General features: G+C 45.2%; 1 protein-coding gene across 1 annotated transcript in view; it reads right to left on the reverse strand.

Moving 5' to 3' along the window:
• The window catches only part of HERPUD2 (HERPUD family member 2), a 45,259-nt gene that overhangs the window by 31,783 nt on the left and 1,479 nt on the right, over nucleotides 1-11,997 (reverse strand). The window contains exon 2 of the mRNA XM_089662401.1: nucleotides 5,767-6,148. Within this exon, the coding sequence (XP_089518527.1) occupies nucleotides 5,767-5,913 (147 nt within the window). The 5' untranslated portion in view covers nucleotides 5,914-6,148. The remainder of the gene's footprint in view (nucleotides 1-5,766; nucleotides 6,149-11,997) is intronic.

Here is an 11,997-nt window from a genome sequence, read left to right on the forward strand (position 1 = left end):
TGGAACTTTATTGGAAAAAGTATAAATAGGCAAACAGGCAGGATTTTTTATGCAGAAAAGACATTCTTTGTCACTTCTGCATTAGAGTTACTTACCTGCCTGTCTGCCCCTGTATAGTGAGTTGCGCACACGCAGCTCAGTGTACAAATTCAGCATTGCCGAAGCATGACTGAACTCCCGCGCGTGCGGCCAATGAAAGTGGCTGGCAATCGAGACCAGGAAGCCAGCCACCTGAAGAGGTCAGCAACCAGTGGGCAGCTCCGAAACACTGCGTCGCTGGACTGAAGGCGAGTATAGTTCCGCCATAAGAAGCAGGTAAAATCCTGTATATCTTACCGCTTAAGGACCACCCTATAGCAAATACACTGCTACAGGGCGGCACCTGTGCGCAGAATCACATACATACACACACATAGATAGATAGATATAGATATAGATATATATATATATATATATATATATATATATATATATATATATATATCTCTATCTATCATTTTGCATTTCCGGGTAGGGGCGGCCATGGATGTCAATCACCGGGTCCCGGACGGTGATTACCGACAATCACCGACGGCGAGGAAGATTGTCTTGTTTACAAACAAAAAAAATCTTCCTCCCTGTTAGCTTGAGCACACTGCTCGGGATGGCTGTACACAGCACAGCCATCCCAATCAGTGTGCTTACAGTGAAGAACACACACCCTACCCCCTAGTAAAACCCTCCCAGCACACAGTTAACTCTTTGATCTCCCCTCACATTAACCCCTACCTTCCCTGTGCCATTAGTTTTTTGGGGGTTTTTTTTAGCAATGATGACTGTATTGGTGTCATTGGGGTGTCAGTGACACCAAGTTAGTTTCAAACCAGTGTCAGAATGTCACCACAGTCCCGCTAAAAGTCGCTGATTGCCGCCATTACTAGTAGAACAAAAAAAAATCCCATTATCTATACCGCCATTTGTAAATGCTATAACTTCACGTAAACCAATTAATTTACACGTATTGGGATTTTTTTTTTTAGCAAAGACATGTCGCAGAATACATTTTGGCCGAAATTTATGACGAAATTTGATTTTATTTTTACTGCACATGTTTAATAGCAAAAATTCCCAAAAAATTTTTTCTCTCAAAATTGTTGGTCTTTTTTTTGCTTATAGCGCAAAAAATAAAAAACCGCACAGTCAATCAAACACCACAGAAAGTAAGCTCAATTTGTGGGAAGAAAAGGACATAAATTTAATTTGGGTGCAGAGTTGCATGACCATGCAATCATCAGTAAAAGTAACGCAGCGCCGTAACACAAAAAATGGCCTGGTGATGAAGGGGGGTAAATCCTCTGGAGGGCGAGGGGTTAAAGCCAAAAGTGTTCCAACTTGATTAAGGTTAAAACTGCTGTCAAATTTTAATCTGGGGGATGACTATGGCTTAGCATGGTCGTCCTTTCACTCCACATAAACTGAGACTCCCAGTGACCCTTTCTGGAGTCCCACATGGTGTTAGTGAACTGCCACACTTTGGCAATCATATGAATAATTCATAACTTTCACCAAGCTTGGAGTTCAGCTATCACCCTCACTACCTCAATAGTCACTAAGTCCGTCCGTAAACATGTGCAATGGACCACAATGGTGGGCAGACTCATTGGGCCACAATGGAGGGCAGACTCATTGGGCCACAATGGTGGGCAGACTCAATGGACCACAATGGTGGGCAGACTCATTGGGCCACAATGGTGGGCAGACTCATTGGGCCACAATGGTGGGCAGACTCATTGGGCCACAATGGTGGGCAGACTCATTGGGCCACAATGGTGGGCAGACTCATTGGGCCACAATGGTGGGCAGACTCATTGGGCCACAATGGTGGGCAGACTCATTGGGCCACAATGGTGGGCAGACTCATTGGGCCACAATGGTGGGCAGACTCATTGGGCCACAATGGTGGGCAGACTCATTGGGCCACAATGGTGGGCAGACTCATTGGGCCACAATGGTGGGCAGACTCAATGGACCACAATGGTGGGCAGACTCAATGGACCACAATGGAGGGCAGACTCAATGGACCACAATGGAGGGCAGACTCAATGGACCACAATGGAGGGCAGACTCAATGGACCACAATGGAGGGCAGACTCATTGGGCCACAATGGAGGGCAGACTCATTGGGCCACAATGGTGGGCAGACTCATTGGACCACAATGGAGGGCAGACTCATTGGACCACAATGGTGGGCAGACTCAATGGACCACTTGGTCGTTTTCTGCTGTTACCCTTTTATGCCCTGTCAGCACCCTCCTGCCCAGTAGTCTTGGACCTTAGAGAGCTAGGTGGAAAATTGTCAGCCAAATAGCACGTACATCCAATCAGAAGCAGTCAGTGTTCCTGTATTCAGACCACTGTGGGTGCTGATTGTCAAAATACAATAGCGGACACAGAAGATACCTCTATCCATGCTGTCCTGCATATAGAGAGGAATCAATAGTCAAACAGTGCAAAATTACTACACAGACCGAGAGAAGGAAATCTTGCAGAGTATGACCAGACCAGATCAGAAAGGGATGCATAAGAGGCCTTTCTTTCTAACATAGGTAATTGTAAGTATCTTGTGAAGATTTGGATGGTTTAAATGGGGTTCAGGTTTACTTTTAATAGTGACTTAGGCAAAATGTATGAACAACCTGAGTCTAGGATTCAATAGCTACAACTGAGCATGTGAACTGGTTGATTTGAAGACTGAAACAGGTCAATATAGGAACCATGTGGTGCCCGCCCTTCGGCACTATCAGTTATGCCATGTTCTTTATCAAAATAATATATTAAAAAGGTCTTTCTTCAAGGAGAGAAGGAACCTCCCGTAGTGGCCATAGCAGGCTTGCAGACTCATGGGGGTATATTTACTAAAGCTGGAGAGTCCAAAATCAGACTCCCTTCTGCATAGAAACCAATCAGCTTCCAGGTTTCATTGCCAAAGCTTCATTGAACAAGCTGAGGTTAGAAGCTGATTGGTTTCTATGCAGAAGGGAGTCTGATTTTGGACTCTCCAGCTTTAGTAAATAAACCCCATGGAGACTACAGTGAAGTGAAATCTCTGAGAGTTATAAGGGGCACCAGGAGATTTCTCCAGCAACTGCCAACCAAAAAGTTTCAGGTGGACCGAATCTAACATCTTCCTGACCATGTAACGCATATATACAGTGGTATAAAGAGTAAATGTGAGCGCAATCACGTATTGATCTTATAAAAGCAGCGAGCATAAAAGGCAAACCTCAACACCTCAGAAGAATCAAATAAATAGATATGCAGCGCTAAAGGTGTACAGCATGACAAAAAGGCAGTGAAAATAGGAACAAGCGATATTATGTCTATATATAACAACGTGACAAGAGTCCCATAGTGATATTATAAAGGTTCGCACGAAACGCGTCAGGGTGAGCCCCCCAGTTTGGACGCCTAGCTGTACATGGCCACCAGGAAGGCCACTTATTTGACCTTTATGTGAGTTAGATCTTCTACTTTGGATTTGTTATACAATTTAATAAAAACGGTACTACACTATTTGCACCATTGTTTGTCCTGGCTTGCTTACTGCGAGCCTCACAAGATGGAGCCCTTTTGGGAGTGTGGAGCCAGTATCCTAGGCTGTGTGATGAGTTGATGAGCGGAGTGTGACCCCGAGTGCGAGATTCCATCCTGTGTGTCACCTGATGACACCCCAGCCGCTGACCAAACCACGATGTCTTCATCATTAGGATTATACATATAATGCTCATATTATATGTATCTCTGGTAAGTGCATCACCTGACCAGATCCTGGCCCTCATCTCACAAGTCACGGAGCACCTACTACAGTCTTTGCATATATACAGTGACAGAAAAAGTGGGCTGACCCAGCTGGCACCAAAATACATATTTGGAGGTTTGAGTTTGTGTGCTGAGAGCCAGTGAGAGGCTCCTGATCATGTGACTGATGTGGGAGCGAAGCACACTGGTCACATGATGGGGAAGCCGCTCCTCTTACCAGCAAGAATGTCCACTGAAAGAGCTGCCAGGAACGGGTTAAAATCAGTCAAACTGGCTTTAATTTTTCTTAGTACATTTCATTTTTTTACATTTCCCATCTGTGCCCAGCCAAAATATGCACTTTACCAATCACTACAAGCTATCTGCATCAAATTCAAATTCGAAAATAATTTTCTTTAGAAAATCGGAAATTTTGTGCATTTTGTAATCCGATGGCGCCACCATTGATTTCGAAATTCTAGTATTGCTACAGAAAAGAATGTTTGTGGCAAAGAATTTTCTTTTCTTTCCAGGTCACAGCTCATGCTTGTTTCTATCTCTTGCATGATTCTCCCATCATTGATTCAAAATTCATTTGTTTTAAAAAAAAATTCAAACATGCCGATCACACAACGGTCACACAAAAATCAGCTGTTTCTGTGACCCACTAATGGTGTGAAATTCAAACGAAAATTCTTAGAAAAGATTTTCTAAAGAAAATTCTTTCAGAATTCGACCCGTGTATAGCCGGCTTTGGAGGCTACAAGGTTTTCCATGTCCCTGAAGGACTGATTGTACAAGGTGTCAGTACCTGTGTAACCAAGCCCTAATTCTCCTAATAACTTTGAAATCCCTCTGCTCACTTTCGTTGGTGGTATGATCAATCTCTTATCAGATTATCTGATTTTCAAAGAGGAGGATCCTATATTACCTTTGATATGCTGCGCACGCTTTTTGATGTTCCCCTTCGTGAATACCTTCGTTACCGACAGATTAGACACTTTTTTGAATTACATTTTGGCCTTATACCATCTTCTCCGGTTTCTTTTTTTGAACGTACCAGCCGTGACTGTCCTAGGGGAAGGGGCCTTATTTCTAACTTTTATCACCAATCTTTGCTTTGTCTTTTTCATACGCCTCCTTTATACCGACAACGGTGGGAGGAGGATAGTGGCACCACTTTTTCGGATGAGGATTGGGATTCCATGGTGGATAATATATGTAAAAGTTCTCGATCTCTTTCTGTTTGTGAGACGGCCCTTAAAGTTTTAACTAGATGGTATTATACCCCATCGGGACTACATAGATTGTTCCCACAAACGTCCCCTCTATGTTTTCGGGGCTGTGGCCTTACAGGCACTTTGGTGCATATATTTTGGGACTGCCCGTCCATTTCATTGATTTGGTACAGGATATCCGAGGTGGCTACCTCACTGGCGGGTACCCCAGTACGCTTTTCTATACAGACCTGTCTATTGGGGGCTCACATCCCAGGGGTCCCAGATGCCATTATGAGATTGATACATACTATGTGTATTGCCACTTTATGGTCTATTGCCTTACATTGGAGGTCCAATGCTGTGCCTTTGGCCTCCATTTTACACAGAATTGATGCTGTAATGCTCATGGAACGCATTCATTATACTCTGCTGGATAAGATGCACTTATTTGATAAAAAATGGGAATCATGGAGGGATTATAGACATTTATTGCATGATTAACAATGTTTCCAGTGAACAGTTACTGTCAAATATAGTTGACGGATGTCTCAGTCAACCTATCTCATCACTAACGTATCTCATGTACTTGCAATCTACTTTTTTTCTGTTTCTTCTCTTTCTTACTACAATAGACTTTTCTGAATTGTACTTTTCATAAGTGCCTTGTTTTTTCTATCCATATAATCTGAAAATGTGTTATTTTATTGTCTACCTTTTTTTCAATAAAATCGTTTGTAAACAAAAAAAGAAATCACTGCTCACTACTCACCGGTTTGCTGGGATAAACCTTTGAGAGATGCGTCTTTAGTTTTTCTACTGTCCAGTCTAGGAAGCAATTAATGGTTTGGTCATCATATTTCTGATTTGGAGCTTTGATCACCAATGTGACAGGATTCTCCATCATGGCTTGATCCATGATAAACTGAAGAGCTTTCAAGTCCAGTCTTATTAATTAGCGCCCAAGTACTTCAACAAACCAGCCGCATAGTATGACATAGCAGATTGTGTCACATCACAGTGTTTGTTCCATGCATCTCACTACTAACAGCGATTAAATCACAAAGACCTAGTACAGTCAGTGCACTGATGTGGCAACAGGGCAGGTTATTGCTGCCCATTCAGGCAGTTTTTGTGGACGGTTATTGGTAGACCTGTCAGAGAAAAGAAAAAAAGATGACTTATATATTCAATGTTAAATAAACATTCACACAAATACAGCTGCAAGAAATGAGGGCTTTCCTACACGGGACATTATTCATGATACTTACAGACCAACTAATCAATAACTGAGGGCAGGTTTTGATATTATATGTCAGGACAATTATGACATTTACGTTTAGTTGTCAGCAGAGACTATTCTATGCTCCTCTCTGATTCGGTTTTACTTGTTGTTTGACTTTCTCTGACTCGATGGCTTAGCTTCAAACTACAGGGCCTCTACTGGCCACTTGGACAGTCTCACATGGAAGTTTAGCCATTACGTCAGAGAAGGTCGGAGCGCAAGTTGTAACTATTTGAAAAAAAAATGGCATATATGGTGCAGTCTGTCCCAAGCATTATTACTGCAGTTTTTGTTTTTCGGCGTCCCCTTAGTAACAGCTTTATTACCTGTTAACCAATTTCACAGAGGTGTTGGCACCCTGAGGACAAAGTATTCCTATATGGACATGTAGTTTATAGTGGAATGCCAGGAATTAACTTTTTTCCATCTTTACATTGGTCCAACTTGGCTTGATGTAAATATCCATTTCTGATATCCTTACAAGGAGAAGTACAGGCAAAGCTCTTTTGGCTGTATTTCTGTGGATCATAGGAGTGCAGTTTGTTCTGCACTCCTGTGACCCGTTTTCAGTTGACAGCGGGCTGAAGTCCACTGTTGGCTGACATCACTCAGCTGGTCCAGGCTGGGGAAAGATCTCGACTTCAAAGTCAGGATCCCCTCCAGAGCCTAGAGTGGAACCTAACTCAGCGTCTCAGCAAGCTCCTGAGAGCCTGAGCCAGCTGGCCCTTCCCCCTCCACAGCCCAACACTCCAGAGAGCACTGGGGGGCAGAGCAGACAGCGGTGACAGTCAGCACTCTCTGCTCAGAGCGGCTGTGAGAACTCCGCAATCAGTGGTCATGTGACTGCTGAGCGCTCATCCTTAGAGCTGGTGGGGGACAGATCAGACTGATGCTGCATCCACCTAGGAAGTATAAACAGGGAAAATAAAAAGGCCACACTTCTCTTTTAAGGCCACTGGGGATGCTGAAAATCCCTGCAGTATTCTGCTTCAGTGGCTTCCCCTCTATAACCTGGAGACAGGGAGTTGCTTGCTTGGCACCGCTGCCATTCAGAGAAAGCCTTGTATTTTTCTATAAATAAAAGGCGTTCTCTGATTGGACAAGGTGGCGCGAAAGGAGAGATGATTTCACAATCTCCATTCTAGGCCACTCCAGAGCAACAAGAATCACTGGAATGCCCACATCTCAATCTTGAAGAGCAGACAAGGAAGCAGTTTCAGGGGAGAAAAGGAATACGTCACTAAGCCTACAGAGCAACCAGAGAATCCACTGCTTCTGCCACTGGATCCCTGTATTTGAATAAAAATCTGTCCAGTTGGCTGCAAAACCTAAAAGGTCCACATTCAGTGTCCCCAATTTGTGACACCGGTCCTGGAACACCACAGTCATTGAAGCCATTCTTTGGGTCCAGTTGCTGTCAGCTGAGAAAATCTGCCTGTCAACAGCAGCCTCTCTCAACTTTTAAACACAGAGGAACCCTTACAATCACTTCCCAGTTTCAGGGAACCCCGGCTAAAAAATGACTATATCTACAACACATGATACAGTGGTGTGATGGTCAGTGAGAAGAATGCTCCTTACATTTGTGGGAACTTTTCTTAGAGCCACAAACTACTCATTGCTCAAGGAACCCCTAGCAACCTCTGGAGGAACCCTGGTTGAGAAACCGTGGTCTACAGCCTGGAATTTATATGGCTATCAAGGCTGGAACATGAAGTTCTGCCCAGGACAGTATTCACTCTTCATTTCTAATGAGAATTCTGGATCTTCCCTGATGGTTTATATAGACTGAAACCGGATCACATGGTCCTCCAACAGGCTGAGCCAAGTATAAAACAAAAGCCAAATTTTGAAAGCTTCAAGGAGGTTTACCAGGAGACAAAATTCCCCCAATGACCAGGTTCCCTGCACCAACAAGATGCCAGAGACCCACTATGCTATGATAATTATCCAAAATACAGGAAGAAAGGAATTTTCTGACTCGAAAGCCAGATACTTGAACTGCCAAGCCAGGCCTTTAGACATGTCCAGAATCAAACAACGATGCTCAAAGAAAGAGCACACAGGCCCACACTAGAACCAACATTTTATTGGACACTCAAGTTGCTGACGATAAGCCAAATGGCAAGGCTGCGATCTGGTAATATTGTGGCTCTACAGCACACCAACAGAAACATTGGAGTGCTGAAAAGATGAGGACATACAAGTAAGCAACTTTGATGTCCACAAAAGCCAGAGAGCATCCCGAATAATGGTCGGTAATGACAGATCTAGTGCATTCAATCTATAATTTGTGGACCCAAATACAAAACATTCAAGGCTTTGAAGTTTAAAATGGGACGAATGCCCCCTTTAAGTTGGAATAAAACCCCTGGAACCATTCCGTAGGAGGAACAGGAACCATTCTGTAGAAGGCCAGAAAAAGCCTGATGGAGATCTGTCAGTCTGTGAGGAAACATAAGAAGGTTTGAAGGGAGGAGAGGGCATGGAACGGAACTCAAGTTTGTAGCCCAGGGACATCACAACCTGTGTCCAACCATCTGGAAGGCAAGATGTCAAAGTGGCCACAACGGTCAATAGATGTCCTCCCACTCTGGAAAAAAGGGGAACCACCATCAGGTAGAGCAAGGCTTGTCTGAGAACTAGGGGAAGGTGGGGGGGTGCTAAACAGACCATAGTGTAGTATAACAATTTTTAAAGCAAAAATAAACCTGAGTAAGTTGTAGTCACAAGCAAATATGAAAAAAAAGACTTCAAGCATCCAAGCAGATGTAGATTTGGATCAGCTGGGACCATCAGGAAACGCGGTTTGAAGGCTGACACGCCCCCTTCCTTGAGGTTGGACACCTGCCACTAATATACGCTTTTATTTCCTTTTTGCTTGTGAGTGCAACTTATTTAGGTTTATATTTACTCCAATAAATTGTTATACTACACTACGGCCTGTTTGGTGCCCATTTCTCTGTTCCCCTCTTCTATGTGCAGCCATTGGGTCCCCAGCCTGATTAAGGAGGCAGCCTCATACAGCCAGTAGTTACTCTTTAATTAGGAGCTGCCCGCAGCCTTCAGGTTAATGTTCTCTTATGTGTTTTTCTGTTTTCTTATAAAGCCCACATTTTAGTGGAATTGTATTTACTGCAAAAGATACATTGTATCAACATCAGACACATGGGGGTTTATTTACTAAAGCTGGAGAGTCCAAAATCAGACTCCCTTCTGCATAGAAACCAATCAGCTTCTAACCTCAGCTTGTTCAATGAAGCTTTGGCAATGAAACCTGGAAGCTGATTGGTTTCTATGCAGAAGGGAGTCTGATTTTGCACTCTCCAGCTTTAGTAAATAAACCCCATTGTTTCAAACAATCCTCACAACTAGCGAAATCTTCTCAATTGCCTGCAGGTAAGTAACAGTCTGCTGCATACTCTCTCTTTCCAAACATAATTCTTTTTGTTTTGTCTGAGAACGCGGCAGATTTGACTAGCAGACTTTTCAGGTGGGCCCCCAACGTCAAAAGGAGTGGAGAAACTAAAGGGTCACTTCCAGGGGTGGACTGACATCTCATGGGGCCCCCGGGCAATAGGGGATCATGGGGCCCCTGTGTCCTTGCCCAAACTCAAAAAAGCCTATGAAAAAGGTACCAGGGGCTTCTCATGGGGCCCCCTACTGACCCCGGGCCCTCGGGCAGTGCCCGAGTTTCCAAATGGTCAGTCTGCCCCTGGTCACTTCTTGATGTTGACACTCAGAGAGCGAGAGAGATGACTTCGCAGTCTGCGCCTTCGGTTCCTTCTGCAGGGGGAAGATGGGTGCTCCTGCCGCAGGGGGAAGATGGGTGCTCCTGCCGCAGGGGGAAGATGGGTGCTCCTGCCGCAGGGGGAAGATGGGTGCTCCTGCCGCAGGGGGAAGATGGGTGCTCCTGCCGCAGGGGGAAGATGGGTGCTCCTGCCGCAGGGGGAAGATGGGTGCTCCTGCCGCAGGGGGAAGATGGGTGCTCCTGCCGCAGGGGGAAGATGGGTGCTCCTGCCGCAGGGGGAAGATGGGTGCTCCTGCCGCAGGGGGAAGATGGGTGCTCCTGCCGCAGGGGGAAGATGGGTGCTCCTGCCGCAGGGGGAAGATGGGTGCTCCTGCCGCAGGGGGAAGATGGGTGCTCCTGCCGCAGGGGAAGATGGGTGCTCCTGCCGCAGGGGAAGATGGGTGCTCCTGCCGTAGGGGAAGATGGGTGCTCCTGCCGCAGGGGAAGATGGGTGCTCCTGCCATCAATAACATCCTTGGTGAGAATATCTAGCGCTCGTCTAAAGAGCAGCTGTCTCTTGAAGGCCATGAGGATCAAATGCTTTTTACATGTCAGTCTTGCAATCCAGCACTTTAGGTAAAGAACCCGACACATACACACCAACAGGCGATTCATGTGAGAAAGGAGACAAGAGTCTTCCAATAAGTCATCACGGCTGAAGTTTCATGTGCTCCGTGCATCCAATGATAAGAGATCAACTACAGCAGTCAAATAAAACCTCAACCAGAACCGCGTGCAGCGCAAAACCTGCCAGCGAGAACAGAATTCAGGAAAGGCTTTCCAGCTTCTTATAGGTTGGGTCCTTAACAGCGGGAACATCTGCTACCAGTATAGATTTTGCCTTGTGAGATATGGCGGGATCTACAGAAGGAACAGATAACGTTCTAACAATCTGCACCAAACGGACACAAAGCCATCAAGTGCTGAGGGTAGAAAACAACCTATTAAGGTGTCCATCTTCATAAAGAAAGAACTGCAAATACAGGTGCAGTTTCAGAGTCCCTATACAACCCGCGACTGGAAACAGCCCTGGAAGAAGCTGATCCTCTAACCTGAGAGTGTTGCACACTTTATCAGTAAACGTTTACGTGGTTTGCTTTAACGTGGAAGTAATGATAGTCCAACACCTCAAGGATGACTTCATCTGACAAGGACTTATGCAGCCAGAATCAGACAGAACTGCTGCAGCTGATGTGTCAGAAGAGAATCAGATAAAGAAACTGCTGAATGGCCGGGGAGGACTCAGAAGGATGATAACTTTGTAAAAGCCGAGACTCCCGGCTGTAGACATGAACACCTTACTTAGGGCTCGTTCACACTTGACTGTTCTACCAACTCTTGCCAAATGCCCCTATAGCGTTTGGCAAGCGTTGGTCCGGCGTTCGCTGAGCTTTTTTTAACGCTTGGCAAACGCTGCATGCGCGGTTCAGTGGCGGTTGCTAGGCGTTTGCCAAGCGTTAAAAATGCCCCACAAATGCCTATAGTGAGGTTTGAATGGTGTTACTGCTTGCAAACGCCGGGCATTTGCGGAGCGGCACCATAGACTAAAATAGGAGGCTTTAACGCCTCCTGACTCGACCAGAGGCGTCCGTTTTGCCACTACCGTTCCCATTAGAACAGCACTATGTGCTGCAATGTGTAGTGCAATGTGCTGCAATTGTCCGAGGCGCTTGGGAAGCGGTAAAAACGCTTCCCAAATGCCTTTCTGCCGCCTGCACACAACGCTAGTGTGAACGTAGCCTTACACTTATGTAATGGATTCCACAAACAGTTACATCCCAGCACTGCCTGAACCTATTACAACTATTGCAGTGCTTACGTTAGATCTCAACCGAACTGTCAAGTCATCAAATGGCTGCGGTCATAACGGATCACATGAGCAGCACCAAGGAAACTGCAGATCCAACAGAGGTTAAGATGGCAGCCTC

This window comes from Staurois parvus, unplaced genomic scaffold, assembly GCF_062004578.1.
Source record: "Staurois parvus isolate SC_StPar_1 unplaced genomic scaffold, SC_StPar_1.0 ptg001467l, whole genome shotgun sequence".
NCBI lineage: Eukaryota > Metazoa > Chordata > Amphibia > Anura > Ranidae > Staurois > Staurois parvus.